The sequence below is a fragment of the Panthera leo genome, chromosome A1 (genome assembly GCF_018350215.1).
Source record: "Panthera leo isolate Ple1 chromosome A1, P.leo_Ple1_pat1.1, whole genome shotgun sequence".
NCBI classification, from domain to species: Eukaryota; Metazoa; Chordata; class Mammalia; order Carnivora; family Felidae; genus Panthera; species Panthera leo.
Genome location: NC_056679.1, coordinates 201,664,154 through 201,682,225, shown reverse-complemented (window position 1 = coordinate 201,682,225; position 18,072 = coordinate 201,664,154). Strand labels below are relative to the sequence as shown.

At 42.2% G+C, this 18,072-nt stretch overlaps 1 protein-coding gene across 1 annotated transcript in view; it reads left to right on the top strand.

Annotated features, from left to right (window-relative positions):
• The first annotated feature begins 426 nt into the window (after positions 1–426).
• PARP8 (poly(ADP-ribose) polymerase family member 8) overlaps positions 427–18,072 on the top strand; it is a 174,372-nt gene continuing 156,726 nt past the window's right edge. Inside the window, exons 1-3 of the mRNA XM_042950221.1 lie at positions 427–784; positions 872–973; positions 1,936–1,990. Of these exons, the coding sequence (XP_042806155.1) occupies positions 679–784; positions 872–973; positions 1,936–1,990 (263 nt within the window). The 5' untranslated portion in view covers positions 427–678. The remainder of the gene's footprint in view (positions 785–871; positions 974–1,935; positions 1,991–18,072) is intronic.

The window sequence follows — 18,072 nt, the reverse complement described above, 5'->3', positions numbered from 1 at the left end:
GCGTGTCAAGGCTTTTTCCATCTTGCCTGATGGGGCAAGAAGGAAAGATTTGTTCGTTTTATTTATTTATTTTCGATTTTTAAAGATTTTTCTTTTCCCTTTCCCCTCCCTCCCAGCCACTCCGGTTTGGGTTTTCCATATGACTCATAATCCCTTCCGAAAGTGGAGTCGAATTCATAAAAGTGGTGGAAGGGGGGGGGCAGGCTGGGAGCCCCGGGGAGTCTTCACTACCTACATTCCCACTCAGTCCCCGGCGCGAGCGGCGGCCGGGGCGGGGACGCCCAGCCTGCGCCGGGGATGGCGGATACTATTCACACCCCGGCGGCCGGGACCCGGTGACTGGGCGCGGGAGGGTCTGCAGCGGGCGGCGCTGCAGCAGCAGCCTCGGCACGGCCGCCGCCGCCCGCGGGCGCGAGTGTGCGCGGGTGTGGAAGGCCGGCGTGCGGGCCGCGAGGGGTGTGCGCGCGTGAGGCGGAGCGGGGCTCGCCCCTCGCCGGCGCCCGCCGCCCCGCCGGTGATCGCCCTCCGGCCGTCTCCAGCACCTTCGGCCCCCCACGGCCGTTGGTCCGGGCGGGGGAGGGAGAAAGTGAGACTCGGTGTCATCACCATCCATTGTCAGGAGGGGAGGAAATTGGAATCCAGCAGTGGCGAGCAGCAGCTGGGCGGTCACATCTGGGAATGCAAAGCCGACCTCCCCCTCCTCCTCCTCCTCCACCACCTCCTCCTCTCTCACCCAGGATCACTTCCGAAACCACTTCGCCTTCAGCCCCTGCCTCGGCCAGAGGTTTCATTTTTAACTGAATATTTGCGAAAGCTGGAAGCGTGCGAGGGGGGTGGGGTGGGGTGGAAATAGCGGCTGCTTCTTTTCCAGGGATTTATTTAATGGGGATGTGTTCAAGGCAAGAGCGAATTCAGAAGGATATCGACGTCGTGATCCAGAAGTCCAGAGCCGAGAAGGACTGCCTGTTTGCAGGTGAGTTCTCGCCTTTCCGGAGCCTCAGACCCAGAGCCAGCTTCCCTTGCCCGCCCGCCGCCCCCCTTCCCAGTTTTCTGACCGCGACGTGTGTGGCTCGGGCTGGGGGTGGGTTGCACGTCCCTGTTCCGGGGTTCATTTGGCAACAGCTGCTGCAGCGGAGCGGCAGCCAAAAGGGGGAGGGGGCGCCAGCCTCTCCCCTACTCCCCTCCCCCCCCCCCCCCCCCCGCCCAGTCTGGGGCGGCCACCAGCTCTGGGGGCAGAACCACCGTGGCCCGAGCCGGGGTCTAGCCAGAGGGGCCGTGCGTGGTCTTTTTACCCCCTTGTGGATGCCCGGAGCGTCCCAGCCCGCCTCCGGGCTTTCGGCAGCGGCGGCCGAGCCGGGAGGGGAGGACCCGCGGGTTTGCGCAATGGGCTGAGCGGCGGCGGCCGGGAATGGAGCCCGCTGCGCTGCGCTACGCTGCGCTGGCTGGCTGCGCCCGGCGCCGAGGCCCCCGGGGGGCAGCGCTGGCCGGGTCTCCCCGCCTTCAGCTCCAGCTAGTCCCCACCGACTGGCAGCGCGTTGCCCCGGAAAGAGAAGGGACGCCCGGGGTTTCCGAGGCGCCCTGCTCCCCTGCCTGGGGGTCGCCTTTCGTCCATTTTGCTCCCCCGGGAGAGGGATCGGATTTTGCTTTCTCAGCCGCGAGCTCCGCGGGGGCAGCTTCCGGCCGCCCCTACCGGGAAATTCCCGCCGTTGCCATGGCACCCGGCACTTGTTGCGGGGGGCGGCCTCCCGCGGCACCTGGCCCGGGGTGAGCAGCATCCCCTTCGGCGTGGCGCGGAGAGGGGACCGCGCGGCTCTCCAGCCCACGCCTGCCGCCCCGCCAGGCCTTCCCCTGGCTCCACTAAATAGGGGCCCAAGTCCTGACCGGGGTTAAAAACCCAGTTAAGGGGTAGCTTTTAACAGGACTTTTCCGTTTCAGATTTCAGATACTCAGACTCCACCTTTACTTTCACCTACGTTGGCGGCCCCAAAAGGTATTTGTGTGTATAGAGTTGCTTCATTTCCTGTTCACAGGCTTGTGTTTCCTTTGTTCTTAGCATGTTCCTTGTTTGGGTATTTTTTTTTTTTTTTTTTTCTTGTTGCTGTCCTTTAGCCACATCCCGAACTTGAGGTCCCTCCGTTTTAAATAACAGAGGGGAAATAAATATGCCCGATTCAAGTGTGTCTAAGATCACGCCACAGGCAATGAGCAGAACTCTTGCACTGTTCATGTTCTGCTTGTAGTAGCTTCTTGAGACGTTTGGGGGTTGATGGAGTTAAGCGGGTGCAGAACCGGAATACTAGGTATGAAGTGAAATACATAAAAGATGAAAGATGTCACAAAGTAGTTCGATCACAAATAATAATTTTCCTGGTGAGTTGGGGCTGCATGTTTCCATATTTTCTGAAGGTTGACATAAATATTCAGTCTCCCAATTCTCCATACCTTTTTTTTTTTTTTTTTTTTTTTTTTAAGGAGTGGTATTTTGTTTTTCACATTTAGTTCTGGAAAGAATTTGGAAGTTCTTTGTAGCTGGAGTGTATCACTTCTCTCTCAAGGGGGAGGTAGGACAGATGCCTATATTAGTAACAGATTGTTAACAGTGTGAGAGAAGTCCAATTCCAATTTTGTATTTAGGAAGTAGAGTTACAATGAAAGGTAGCCATTAAAATGTGACTTGCTGTCTTCACTTGTTAAGTTAGGATTTTCTGGGACACAGGTTTAAAAGAGCAGTGGCCACATGTGAGAACTGTCAGAGATTTAGCCTTGCTGTTAGGACATGACACGCAGTATCATTTGATCACATTCCAAAATGTCGCTTAGCTAATGGAAATGTTTATGAACATACAAATTGCAAAAGAAGCTTTCCTCTGTAAATACATTTTTTTAAGGTTGGAATTAATGTGAATCTTTAAAATGCTTAGGATCTGTGCTGAAGTCTAAATATCAAAAAAGCTTTAATTAAGATGGTTATCACATTTCCCATATGTACAGCCTAAGCCTCAGGATTGGTGTATTGATTTGATTAACTAGTTGAAAATAGAACACATATAACATGTGTACTTACTGCGAGAGAATAAAATTACCATACTTCTTAATGTATTGGGGTGCTGTCATCTTTGTAATTATGAATAAAAAGAATAATCGAGAGGAGATTCAGCTGAATTAATGCTGCTCCTGCACTGACTGTCCCAAGGAGGTTGGTGTATATCCTTTTGGATTATTTTAGCAGTTAAAATACGCTGTGTGGCCCATTGAACACATTCTCTCCCATTCTCTCCCAGATATCTATTCAGGTAGATATCTACTTGAGTAGTCAGTTTCACAGTTAGGTTGTTCACCCAGGGAGAGGTGAGGCCTGGGGAATGCTGTGGGTCGGTTTTTCAAATAACTAGCTTATTTTCAGTAAGATACTTGAGTTCTTTTGGGCTCAGTTTACTTACCTGTACAATGAGGGAGTGAGCCAGACACTTAATCTCTAAGATCTGTTAGATGCTGCAGTAAGATTCTTTATCAGCAAATTATTGAACTGGTGTTAACACAGCAAGAGGTGGAGAAGGTATGAATGCCTCCAGGAGCAAAGCCAGGGGGGTTGGGATGAATAATTAACTAATTAAGATAACATCAGTTTTCACTGTAGGAACCAGTACCACGGTTGCTCTTCAAGTAAGAGAGGTTTCCTTTTCTATGTAATCGTATTAAGGGATAGTATTTTCTTCTGTCTCTGATTTAAATACCTGGGACTTGTGTCTGTCTTGCAGAACATACCGTCTGTTAAAGAAGAAAAATAACTCTTTGGGACTGTTGGTGTGATTGCTTTGTCTCCCCAAAAGCTTGTTCTCCAAAACAATATATAAAAGGTTGCTTTAGTATAATAATCATAATCCCTTTCATGATAATCCTTTATGGATTTATAGCTAATGGCAAAGAAGACATTTTTTTCCTGAAGAGAAAAATGCATTGTTTTCATTAACTACATTAGAATCTGATACTATGTATTTCTCATTGTGGCATGTCAGTTGGGCATTTAAAATTTTTTAAATCTCGCTGTTTTGATTTAAAGTGCTTATCAACTTCTGATATTCCATTAAGAGTGTCCTTTCAGGTAAGCTAGACTTACTTCACCATCAAAGGAGGTGGGAATCTTAAGGAGAGATAGTACATGATTATCTTGAATTCTTTATCATTTTCTCTAAACCATTGAGGACATATTTAAAGAATAATTTTCAGTTCAGGTTGTAGATAAATTAAGCCATTGTCTCTTTGTCACACATTCTAAGAACAAGTTACACTTTGTTCTAAAGGCAAAGGTTGACCTTACATGCTACTATTCAAATAAAGAAATACTATTGAGAACTTTTGTTACATGTGTATGTTTTATGTTTCTGTGGATAAGAGGAAATGCCCAGAGGCAGCTGTGTCTGGGCTGGCCAGTGGCCTAGTGAATTGGCCTTTCGTGTGGAGGTTGAAGTGCCCGTTAACATTTGCCCTTCTGCTGCGTCGGTCGACTTTCGGTGAGGAATTAGGGAGAGCCGATGGTCAGCTGGGAGACCGAGTTCAGTTAGTTTTGCCTCATGGGAAGGTACAAGGAATTCTTCTTCTCACTTTCAGATGTACAAACTGAGGCTTAGAGAGTTTAAGAAACATGCTGAGATGTACTCAGTTTGGTGAAGAAGCTACGGAGTAAACCCTGTTCTGTCACACCAAAACCTGCGCTACAGTAGTTTTCTCGGCCTCCTTGACCATGGGGACGCTTTAACATTGAAAGATTCTGTGGATACTTATTTGCGAGTGATAGTTTTAGTGTCATTTCATTGAGAAATAATGAGAAAGGAGGTGTTAAATGTTACGAATTTGGTTATTAGTACCATCTTCAAGTGCTTGAAAACATATGGTATGTATGCAGCCTAGATCACTTTATTCTAGCAATGCTCCTTGTAACACCTCTGATTCCCGGGTTCCTTAGAGGAACTTCACAGCCGTCAGTGGTTCAGGGCCTGCCACGGGCACCTTCTCGGCACTGCTGCTGGTTTCAGGGGTGTGCCAGCGTCTGGCCTCAACTCTAGACAGTTTGGAAGTTTATGCAAAAGTCATTCCTTCCCCATACTTGTCATGCTTCTGATCTCCTGCCTCCTCCTTTCTCCCTGATCGATGGACAATAAAATCCTTAAGACCCACAAAGGTTTGGGGTTCTTCTGGTCCTTCATCTCACTTGCCATCGGTCACGCAGTTAGTGGTAGGTGACACAGAAAGGGTAAAGTGGGTAGTGACAGCTACTAGAGACGGGAGAGCAGGCTGAGTCAAGAAAGACAGGGATTGGGCAAGTGAGCCCGATGGGCCTGGCCGTGGACCCTGGGGGGTCCCTGGGGGTTTCCCTGATTGTGAGCTTCCAGCAAGGAAAGTATTGTGAGGATACAACTGAGATTTTAAAAATACACAAATAGTGTTGATAGTAAAAAAAAAAAAAAAAAAAAAAATTGAAAAGAAGAGATAAGCCAACAAAAAACAAAAAGAAATACACGATTTTTCCATCTTCTATTAAAGTATTAGAGTTTATTCTTTCAGAAGTTTTTATGTCTGTATTCATGTAAAGTATATACATCCAGATTGTATTATACTCTTTTGAGACCTCACTGTTTTTTTCACCCAAGAATGTAACAATGTCTTCCTTTTAGAAAGGACACGAGAATACAGAAATGTTTGTTAAACGGAGTTTTCTAATCAAGGAGTATGACTGCAGGACAAGAAATCTAATATTAGAAATTACTAATAAGTTAGAAACTTAGTATCTGGCAGAATGTGCAGAGTGTATATACATATATATAGTGTATATATGTATATATATACCCATATACCTTTTATTGTAGGGACAGACACTCTCTCACGTGGTCATTGGTAGAGTGGCATCTTTGGAAGTGTGTCCCGCCCCCCGCCCCATCTTTTAGGATTTTCTGTTCACGTAAATGTTTTAGAACATCACGTGTAACACTAACAATAGTGTCAGCAATCCCTCCAATCACATGCTACCTCTTCTTTCTCCTGTGCCTTTGCACGTGCTGCAGAACACCCGTCTACACCCTGTCTTCCCACCCCTTCCCCGCATTCATTGTTGGATCTTTGCTAAGCCAAATTCCCCTCTGAGAAGCCTTTCCTGGCATCCCCTTGCCTGTCCCTGTATTATTCTTTTAGTTTTTTTGTTTTCATATTTATTTATTTATTTATTTATTTATTTGTTTGTTTATTTATTTATTTTGAGAGAGAGAGAGTGCGCGCATGAATAGGGGAGGGACAGAGAGAGAGGAGGGACAGAATCATCAGCAAGTTCTGCACTGTCAGAGCGGAGCCTGACATGGGACTCGATTTCATGAACAGTGAGAGCATGACCTGAGCCGAAGTCAAGAGTTGGGTGCTTAACTGACGGAGCCACCCAGGTGCCCCACTGCTAGATACTTCTAAAACCATGTTGTCACATTGTGTTGTTAGCACCTGAGTTTACTTGATCGTCTGTCTGACCTTGAGCCTCTGGGAGGTAGGGCCTGTCCTATTCACTGCATTTTTCCCTTGCCCCTAGCTCACTGCTTAGTACACTATGTTTTCTGAACAAGTAGATATTGAATCAATCATTATAGGAATGCTAAAAGGTCTTTTGGCAGGTGGGGAGCAATTTCCTAACTAAATGACTAGGTATAGAGATAATCACATACTTCAAAAAGCCCCAAATCTGGTAATGTCACTTGCAGTGGACTCTCTTAAGAATCCAAAAGTTGCCTTGCCAAGTTATAAGCCCTGTGGCATGCTCAAATGCTTTCAGGGGACAGGAAGATAATGCAGTGGCTTAACATTTGAAGAGAGTTATGAAGACTGGCACACTGGAGAGTTTGGACTCTTAAAAGTATTTAATTTCAGTTTAAAAAATCAATAGCACTTTGGTGATCAAGCAAATTTTCTGGGGGCCCTAAATCACCTGGGCTCCCAGTGTTGAATTTCTTACTCATGGGGTGTCATGGAGAGAGACAAGCTACTTGATTGCAAAAGTGCATTTGTTTTGACTTTCTTAGAAAGGAGGAATGTACAAAGGTGTGCAGGAATGGGGACATTGGGAGGGTGGCAAAGTAGAAAAAGATCATCTGAAAAAGATTAATCAATTTCATTGTGAAAGAATTACATACTCACTCTAGAAATCTTGAAATATACAATTATTTTGAAACTATCAAGTGCTCCTTAAGATGTCATAAGGGAAAGAATGATCATTTTTTAAAATCAGAAATTACCACATTCCTCTTGGCAATGGGGACTTGCTTCCCATAATCTTATGCTGTATCAGTTGCTATTTTTTATAGTGTGTTCCTTGGAGCCCTGAGAACAGACATTGGAAATTGGGGTGCCTGGTGGAAGGGAGTGCAAAGGAAGCCGAGTGAGGGAATGAGATCTGGGCTCTCTCATCCCTTTGTAGACTATAGCTGCTTTGGCTCTTTTCTGTGTACGGTTTTTTTGAAAAAAACTTTCATTGTTAAATGAATTTCAAAACCACTGACCTAAAATAGCCACCAATTTTTAACACGAATTTAACTTCATTGAAACTTACATATTAAAATATTTAAACCCCATTTACTTCACGGGTCAAGATAATACTCTTAATCATCTTTTTGGTCACAGTCTCTGCTATGCCTTTTGCCTACTGTACATCCTATGTTTGCAACAAAGACGAGTAGGTATTTTGTCAGCTATTTTACATTTTATAGCTAAAGAAACTTAGGCTTAGGCCATTTAAATAGCCTACAGTTAGTATGAAGCAGAGTAGGGATATATTTCAGTGTAAGTCAATGTTTATGTAAGGTTGAGGGGTATTGGTTGAATTGGCATGACTAGGATAGTTGGGAATGTTTGAGGTTGGGGAAGGATTGCTTAGTGGGATGTCAGCCAGGGGCAGTACTGAACATTCCACTGGTTGGCAAGGGAAGTACCCGAGCCCAGCGCTGAGCATTAACAGTGAGAAAATTATGTACATTGGCTGTGGAATCCTTACACAAATATTGGGCTGATCCGTTTAAATTCCCCATCATTTCTCTCGGCAGCATTTTGAAAAATACATATAAGTGAAAATTTATCAGTCCTAAAAATATTTTGTAATTCTCTGCACAGATTTGCTGTTGGATAGATTGTGCTGTAGTTGATAAATCTTGCTTTAAGACAGCTGCCACTGACTTAGTGTGGAATTGTAAAGTTATTGGCGTGTAATCTTTCTTTTTCATTCTCTAAATTTTTGAAATCTTATTTTCCATGTACCCCCAGGAAACGCTAATAAGAAATAGGCTTTTATTAACAAAATAAGGCTTGTCATTCCTATTTTATTGTGACATAATTTAGGTTTTCTGTTCAATTGTCTCACTTAAATGGTGGACACTCAACCCAGCCTATCAGAACAACTCGTGATTTCCTCGTTAAAAGAAGCTTCCCTTCCCAGCCTTTCCCTGGTATCACATCATTTGAACCTCAGGTCTCATGTGTCTCACCTTCCTCTTCATTTCTTTCCGCTTCATATGCTCCTCTGCTGACTCTTCCTTTGAAATCACTGTGGTCATCTTCATCCTTCCCAGGGTCCACATTTGGTCCCGGCTGTGATCACCTTGACTTACGTGAGTCACTTTAACCCAGTGTTTAAAAATTCTAGATTAACAGCCCCTCACCCATCCAGTTCATTGATACCTGAACTCTTTTAAGTATGAATTTAACCGTAGCATTTTTTCTGCATGGAAGCCTTCAAATGTGACCAGGGTTTTCTCCATATCAAATTTAAGCCCCCATTCTTGGCTTTCTAGGGCAACCTTCCTATCCAGTCGTATGCATTTCTTAGGCTTCCACTGTTTGTTTATTGACCTGGTCTCTCCATTCAACAGCAGGTTGTATTTAGTGCATTAAGCATGCACAGCTGTTGAAGGTTTATTGATTGATAGATTCTGTGTCACAAAATACGCTTGCTTTGGATATCATGTTCATGATTTTTATTATCACCAATGCCAGTTCATTTAATCTTTTCTTTGACCACAGGTGGCGTCTCTGTGAAAATATATGATGAATTTATGGTCAAGAAGGGGATAGAGTAAGATCATGAGTAGGACAAACAGAATAAGACAAAGTGAGATCTGAGGAGGATGGGATGAGAATATGAATAGTTCTGGGTAGTTCTCGGTTCATTACAGAGTAATGGCAACAACAAGTTTTGGGTGTAGTTCATTTGCATATCAGTGACATCCCAGTTTATGGCTGACACCTTCTTGGTATTAATGGTGGTGGGAGGGGGAGGGATGCCAAAGCAGAATGTTAAATTTAAAAGGGAATCATCCACTTAAACCTTTGTGCAGTCTGATCAATTTTCTCTGTATAGGAAGTAGCAGAAAGCTAGCTGCTAACAGACTTTCCCCAAGAGGGTTTCTTTCTGAACATTTTGAAATGTAGATGGAAAAGATCTTACTCATGGCCTGCAAGTGTCCTTAGGATTTGTCAACCAACTCAGAAGTGCTGTAGTTATTTGGGTTTTCATCATTGTTTTGTTTAAAAAACAAGTATAGGTTGTTATTCCAGGAATCCAAGAATCACTTATAGAATATTTACTGTACACAAAGTGTAGATTGGAGCCAGAGACTCAACGTAACTACTTTACATTTGTTAGGCTTTCACAGCTATGAAGAAAAAAGTTCAGACAGAATTGGAAAACAACAAAAATGCTGTTAAGGACAGAGCTGTGTCAAAGAGAGAAAGTAAGTCAAATAAAGAAAAAAGTCACAAAAAATCAATATTCTGTTTAAAGACTAGAATTCTGGTTCCCAGCAGAGTGCCTAGAATACAATAAATATTTCCTATTATTTCATTAAAAAAAAAAAGTTATTTATTTTGAGGGGAGGGGAGAGACAGAGAGAAAGGAAGTGAAAGAATCCCAAGCAGATCTGAGCTGTCAGCACAGAGCCCGGCGTGGGGCTTGATCCCACGAACCATGAGGTCATGACCTGAGCTGAAATCAAGAGTCAGACGCTTAACCAAGTGAGCCACCCAGGCGCCCCTTTCCTACTACTTCTTAAACGACAGTAATATTTTTCTTACATTATGTGATAACATTCCCAAACTGTTTAATTAGGTGTTAGGTGTATGGCCAAATATGTCTGGGAAATGCTGAGATAAACAATATTAAACCTTTCTAATGGTTGGCATTTTAGAGCTTTTTATATATTACTGTACATTATGCATATCCAAGAGGTGAATGAAGTCTTCAGGCTTTCTCAGACTTATTTGAGCACAGATCTGGAACGTCTTGAGAGAGTTGTTTTGTGGAAAACACTTTGGCAAACTCTGAGTCTTAGTCATTAAGAATAGTTTTTGAGTAAACAGCAGTATAGTAGAAATAGAAATTGCCGATTCACATTGAGCCCTGAAGAATTTATTTTCGGTGATTTTTATAAAACTTGCTTTATGACCAGGAAAGTTTTGGTTAAAGGCATTTGGCATTTCGTGCCACTCACTGTTTTGTATGAGGGTTTATTTCTCTGTGTTTGTCACTTTGTCCTCAGTCATGTTGAATCCATTTATAAGGGCTTTCAACTATTCTTCTTCACAGCCTTGAAGCCAGCAGGACCCAGTCTGGTGCAGGATTAGAAGTCAGCCTCATAAGGAAGTGTTTGAGATAAATAATGATTTTTGTGTAGCAGGAGTACTCATTATATCCTCTTGAATTCTGCCACTTTGACTGCAGTAGGGCTTCTTAGTGAGCAGTCTTTGGTGGAGTATATACTTTTGGAGAAATTCATGGTAAGGGAAATCTGGAATTTATCTAAATGTTTCTTTCTTTCTTTCTTTCTTTCTTTCTTTCTTTCTTTCTTTCTTTCTTTCTTTCTTTCTTTCTTTTTTTTTTTTTTTGATAAATTACATCTAGAAATCAATGAAAATATTTTATACAATTTCCACCCAGTGACCAAATGAGAAATTTACTGAAGGGGTTTTAAAATCTTTCTCAGAGTTTTTCCAGCATTAGTCAGGAAACAAAGCAGACTCTTTTAATTTTTCAGACAGTGTCAGCCATTAAACTTTAGGAAGTCACCTTACTTTCGGTAATGCATGAATGGAGAATGAAGCCAATGCTTTAAAGTGTACTCCTGTGGACTCAGGGCCAGGTGTATATTTTAAATGATGCATGTTAACAGTAGACTCATTCTTACATGAAAAGTCCATAGCTGTGGTGATTCAGGGAAGCCAGTGGAACCTCACAGATACTGGGAATCCAGTAAATTCTAGGTTTTTCGTTTGAAGTCAGTACGCAGAATCTCAACTGAGTGAATTCATGGTTGTGATAATACATTTGTCAGTCTGTATGTTTCTGTGGCATTGATCTTCTTAAGAACAAAGTCTTAGATATTGTTATGGTGAAGATCTAAGCAGGATGTTAAGATCCACTTCATAAGGTAGAAGCTGCTGCTGTCATCATTTCTCATTAAAATGCACCACAGCTAGACCTGAAAAAAAAAAAAAAAAAAAAAAAAGGCCCTCTAGCTGTCAAGCAGTCATCACTTTATTATCACCACAGAATTTGATATGATTTCTCTAGTGAATGGTCAAATTCATTTTTAGTTAGCTAGGAAAAAAGTTTGAATAATTCACTGTGAGCCAGAATCTTTCCTGATTCTTTTTGGAGCAGTCCATCCTTATGGGAAAACCAGCCTAGAATGGTGATTTAATTAATTCAATTAATATGAGAATTGCATATTCTTGGCTGAATGTGACGCCCAAATGATAAAATTTGGACCAAGAAAGATTTTATTTTATTTTTTAAAAAGTTTATTTATTTATTTTGAGAGAGACAGAACACAAGTAGGGGAGGGGCAGAGAGAGAGGAGGACAGAGGATCCGAAGCAGGTTCTGGGCTGACAGCAAAGAGCCCAATGCAGGGCTCGAGCTCACCAACGTGAGATCGTGACCTGAGCCAAAGTCGGCCACTTAACCAGTGGAGCCACCCAGGCACCCCAACCAAGAAAGATTTTAAACTTCATTTTTTAAAAATCATACTAGTTTGGTTTTCTTTTTAAGATGAAGTATAATTGACATACAGCATCGTATTAGCTTCAGGTGTACAGCATGATTCGATATTTGCATGTAGTATGGAATGATCACCACAATATGCCTGATGAACATCTGTCACCACACGTAGTTAGAAAATTTTCTTTCTTGTGAGAAGGACTTTTAAGATCTACTCTCCTAGCAACTTTTAAATATGCAATACAGTGTTATTAACTGTAGTCACCATGCTGTACATTATGTCCCCATGACTTAATTAGAACTAGAAATTTGTACCTTTTGATCCCCTTCACCCATTTCTTTTATCCCCATCCCCATTTTGATTTAATATGAGCTTTCTGTGTTGACTTCCTATGTCATTGATTTAAAATTTCCAGTGTTCTCGGGGCGCCTGGGTGGCTCAGTCGGTTAAGTGTCCGACTTCGGCTCAGGTCATGATCTCACGGTTTGTAAGTTTGAGCTCTGTGTCGGGCTCTGTGCTGACAGCTTGGAGCCCGGATGGACCCTGCTTCAGATTCTGTGTCTCCCCCTCTCTCTGACCCTCCCATGTTGATGCTCTGTCTCTCTCTGTCTCTCGATAATAAGTAAACGTTTAAAAAAAGTTAAATTTCCAGTATTCTCAATTCTTGATGTCCAACATACACGAAATCCTTTCCAGCTGTAGGTAATTGGCATGGAAAAATCTACTTAGGGCAGGAGTTTTGCAGAAGCTTTTTTTTAAAACAGAAGTGTGACATTTCCTGTCTTTGGGGTACATTCTCGGAAATGTTACATTTCAGACGCACTTTTAAATGAAAATACAGGTACTTACCATTACATACCTATTAGAATGGCCAAAATTCAGAACATTGAAAACACCAGATGCTGGTGAAGATGGGAAGCAACAGGAAGCCTTGATTCATTGACAGTGGAAATGCAGAATTGTCCTGTCATTAGAAGACATTTTGTCAGGGGTGCCTGGGTGGCTCAGTTAGTTAAGCATCCAACTCTTGACTTCAGTTCAGGCCATGATCTCTTGGTTTGTGAGTTCGAGCCCCGTCTCGGGCTCTGTGCCGACAGCTCAGAGCCTGGAGCCTGCTTCGGATTCTGTGACTCCCTCTCTCTCTGCCCCTCCCCAGTTCGTGATCTCTCAAAAATAAATAGCCATTAAAAATAATAATAATAAAAAAAAGAAGACAGTTTGGCAGTTTCTTACAAGAATAAAGATGTTCTTACCACAGTGTCCAGCAGTCACACTCCTCTGTATTTACCCAAAGGGGTTGAAAACTTAAGTTTACACAAAACCCTCACATGGATATTTATAGCAGCTTTATTCAAAACTGCCAAAACCCGGAAGCATCTAAGGTGTCCTTCAGTTGGTGAATGGATAAATCAACTGTGATACATACAGACAATGGAATATTATTTAGCACTAAAAAGGAATGAGCTACCAAGCCTTGACAAGACATGGAGGAAATAATTCCTATGACTAAGTGAACAAGACCAATCCGAAAGGCTGCATACTGTATGATTCCATCTAAATGGCATGCTTGAAAAGGCAAAAATATGGAGACAGTGAAAATATCAGCGGTTGCCAGGGGTTACAGGAAATAATGAATAGGCAGAACAGAGAGTGTTTTTAGGGCACGAAAAATAACAATGGTGCATACATGTCATTATACATTTTTACAAATGCATAGAATGTACAACACCAAGAGTGAGCCCAAGGGTAAACTATGGACTCTTGGTGATAATGATCTGTCACTGTGGGTTCGTCATTAGTAACAAATGTACCACCCTGGTGGGGGCTGTTGATCATGGGGGAGGCTCTGCATATGGGGGATAGAGGGTATATGGGAAATCTCTGTACTCTTTGCTCAATTGTGCTGTCTCCAAACTGCTCTAAAAATGAAAGTCTATTAAATAGCCAGAAAAAAAAAAAAAGTCAGGTGCTTGCCAAGACTTTTTCAACTTCTAAATAAGGATTCTGATCTGTAGAAAGTTTAAGAACTTCTTTTTACATGATACAGGCATGTAAATTTGAATTAGGAAAATATAAAATTAACGATTTTTATTAAATAAAAGTGCCTTGGCATAAAACTAAAATGCATAGCCTATATTATGGATTTAGTATGCAGCTAATTACATAGCAGACAGTCACCATTTTAAATTATGTTTCTATCAGTTTTTTCTAAGTATACTAAGCAATAAATAATCAGTATTCCAAGAAATACTAACAACTATTACAGAAATTCTATGCCTGTTAATTTTTTAGTTGCCATAGAAATACATAATGCCGGTGAACTTTTCAAATAAAATCAAGTAGGAGTTGGTGCCATCAGATACTTCTGTGGCTGAATACTGAGCGTAAACACAAAACATATTTGAAATGTGTACGTTGTTGTCTCTCTTGCACACGTGATGCACGGATGCCCCCACAGACATTTGTGTGCACATACCTGCAACACGTTGAAGTTACAATGCGTTTTAAGTTTTCCTCCTAAACATACAAAAATAACCTAAATTGCATTTGCAGACATTAAGAAAATAATAATATACCTACTTCTTTCTCCCTAACCACCTCCCCACCCACAACATGCACATACACATGCACAGGCACACAGTTCTCAAAGATAGAAAGTAATGAGAACTTCATCGCACTGGAAAGTTTTTGTGGGCAGGAGGAGTAGGCAGGTGAGGGACACCTCATAGTTTAAAAAACTAATGATTATGGCTTTTAGAACCACCACAGATATACATACAATTCTTGTAAGTCCAGCTTTAAATTGGACCATGTTTACAGATTAATTGTAGTCTAAATATTTTTCAGGGTTTATGAAATTGCATTTTATAGTTTCCAAAGGAAATATTTCCAGTGTTGGTTGAGTTATAAGATTATTATTTTTTTAAATGTTTATTTTTGAGAGAGAGAGAGAGACAGTGCACGAGCTGGGGAGGGGCAGAGAGAGAAGGAGACAACAGCAGAGATCCTGATGTGGGGGCTCGAACTCAGGAACCGTGAGATCACGACCTGAGTCGAAGTTGATGCATAACCGACTGAGCCACCCAGGCACCCCAAAGTTATAAGATTATTTTAAACATTCTTTGTAACTCATAACATTACAGTGCAGTATAACAGAATGGACAGATTGATTTGGTTTCCTTTTAAATAACCAAATGACTTAACCTCTTTGAAAAGTCTTGATTTTATCATCTGTGAGATGGCGGTAATATTGCAAGGTTTTCAGGATTGAACTTGATAATATGCTTGGGTCCTGAAGACTACTGTCAGGCTCAGTGGTTTGCTAGAAGGAATCACAGGGCTCAGAAAGCTGTTATACTCACAGTTATAGTTTATTATAGCAAAAGGGTACAGAATAAAATCACCAAATGGCAAAGGCTCATCGGGCAAAGTCCAGGAGATGGGCACAAGTTTGCAGGTGTCTTGTCAGTAGAGTCCTATGGACACACTTAATTTTCCCAGCAGTGATGTGGGACAGCACAGGCAAAGTGTTGCCAACCAGAGAAGCTCACCTGAGCCTGGGTGTTCAGGGTTTTTATGAGGGATCAGTTACAAAGGCATGTTGCACCTTTATGAATTGACCTCAGCTACTCAGAATCCAGCCTCCCAGAGCAAAAATGGTTTCACCATACATCACATTTGTTAGCATAAACTGCCTGAGCAAAGTGGTATTGCATGGCCCAAGACTTAGGGCATACAGAAGCACTCTTACCAGGCAGAATATTCTAAGGGCTCAGAGCTTATTTCCTTGGAACTGGCCCAGGGCCAGTCTTGAAGACAGGCCTTTCTTGGGAATGTGCAGGCTTTGAGCAACCAAGGCTTGCATTAACCCTTTCCTGCACATACGCTGATGTGTCCAGCTCAGCACCTGTCAGAGCAGGCAGTACTTGATATCATTAGTTAAGCACGAGCCCAATTCCTGGAACCAGGACCTCAGGAGCAGGCAGAGTAAGGAAAAAAAAAATTGCCCCCGTTTTTTGGTAGGACAACTGCTCTGACTGGTTTGGAAATATAAAATTTTCTCCATTTCTCTACTATCATTGAATAACAATTTCTAATAAAAATTACATTAAATGTACATAAAAGTAAAAAATAGCAATAGCATATGTTTATTTTTATAATTGCGTGCTATTTTTTTTCCCCAATAAATAACAAAGCATATGTTCACTCGTTTAATTGTGTGCTGGGTTTTTGTTTTTGTTTTTTTTTTTCAGTGTCACAAAGTGCAAAGCTAAACTTTTATCATTTTTAGAATCTAAAGGTTCTCCAGACTCACTTTTGGCCATTATCAGGTCACCACAGCATTCAGTGATAATGCTTTTCCTCTCCACTAGTCTAGATTCCTGATCTTCACCTACAGTTTTAGAATAGTTAGGATTTTTATTTATTTATTTATTTTGAGAGAGAGAGAGAGAGAGAGAGAGAGAGAGCACGCGCACGTGTGTGTACATTCACAAGTGGGGGAGGGGCAGAGAGTGGGAGAAGGAGAGAATCCCAAGTAGAGAATCCACACTCGGTGCTGAGCCCAACTCGGGGCTCGATCCCACGACTGAGATCATGACCTGAGCTGAAATCAACCATCAGACGCTTAGCTGACTGAGCCACCCAGGTGCCCCTAGAATAGTTAGGATTTTTTATCTAACCTGAAAAATTTTATGTTTTTGTTTATATTCCTTATTTGCTTACCCTTGTATTTTTTTTTTCTCCATTCTTTACCTGAGTTGTGTAATACTGGAAATTAAGTAGTTTCTCTGGAAAGGCAGCTGAAATGTGTTTTAGGGCCACCACAAGAGCCTTTGTCTTGCAGGTACCTTGCAGTGTCCCAGTCTCCCTGATCCTTAGGAAGTCAGGGTATATTCTGATACATGCAGCAGTTTCTGCTGACTTTTCTTGCATTTTCTGACATGTAACAACCTTCTCTGTAGGGAAAAACCTTTTCTGTTGTTGCTGTCGTTTTTATAGGGAACAACTTTTAATTTCACGGCTGCATCATCGCTTTGCCCAATAGGCAAGTGGTGGTTCCAGGGCTGAGTGACACAGGGTAACCATGAGATGAAGTGCAATAGTCTGTTGAGGGTCAAGCTCTCGCTTTTGCTGATGCTGGCAGATAAATGTCACAACTTCCTCCTACACAGCAGTTAGCTAAAAAGTTTCTTTCAATGTATGTATGTATGTATACGTAAGTGAAAAGCATGAATTTTGTTATCAAGAAATAACTGAACAAAGGCTCACTAAACAACTGATACGGGATAAACAGATCCTAATTCTTGCTTCTAAGTTACTGTCACATTTTTGTCCCAAGCAAATTTCTCATTTATTCCATGGAAAGGGTAAATGAGAAGCCGTTGGAAGGAAAAGGTGGCTAAAGCAACTTTATACACTGGATTGCCTCAACATTTACATTTTTTTAAATGTGTATTTATTTTTGAGAGAGAGAGGGGGACATTGCTAGCAGGAGCGAGGGGCAGAGAGAAAGGGAGAGAAAATCTTAACAGGCTCCATGCTCAGCGAGGAGCCTGATGTGGGACTCAATCCCACGACTGTGAAATCATGACCTGGGTGGAAATCAAGAGTCAGATCCTTAACCGACTGAGTCACCCAGGGGTCCCAACAGCATTTACATTTTTAATTAAAGTATCTGGTTGATAATTTAAATTAATTTTAGGGGCGTCTGGCTGGCTCAGTTGGTTCAGCGTCTGACTTCGGCTTGGGTCATGATCTCACGGCCTGTGGGTTCGAGCCCCGTGTCGGGCTCTGTGCTGACAGTTTAGAGCCTGGAGCCTGCTTGAGATTCTGTGTCTTCTTATCTTTCTGCTCCTCTCCCACGTGCACTCTCTCTCAAAAATAAATAAATATTAAAAAAAAGAAAAGTTAATGTTAAGCTGTGTTGTAAAGGGAAAGATCCTCAGATTCTCTGGGAGAAGGTGTTCGGGACCAGATATTTACCGTAGGCTCACCGCTTCTGCCTCCTTCCTTACCCTGCACCCGTGGTCTGTAGCCTTACTTTCTGTAGC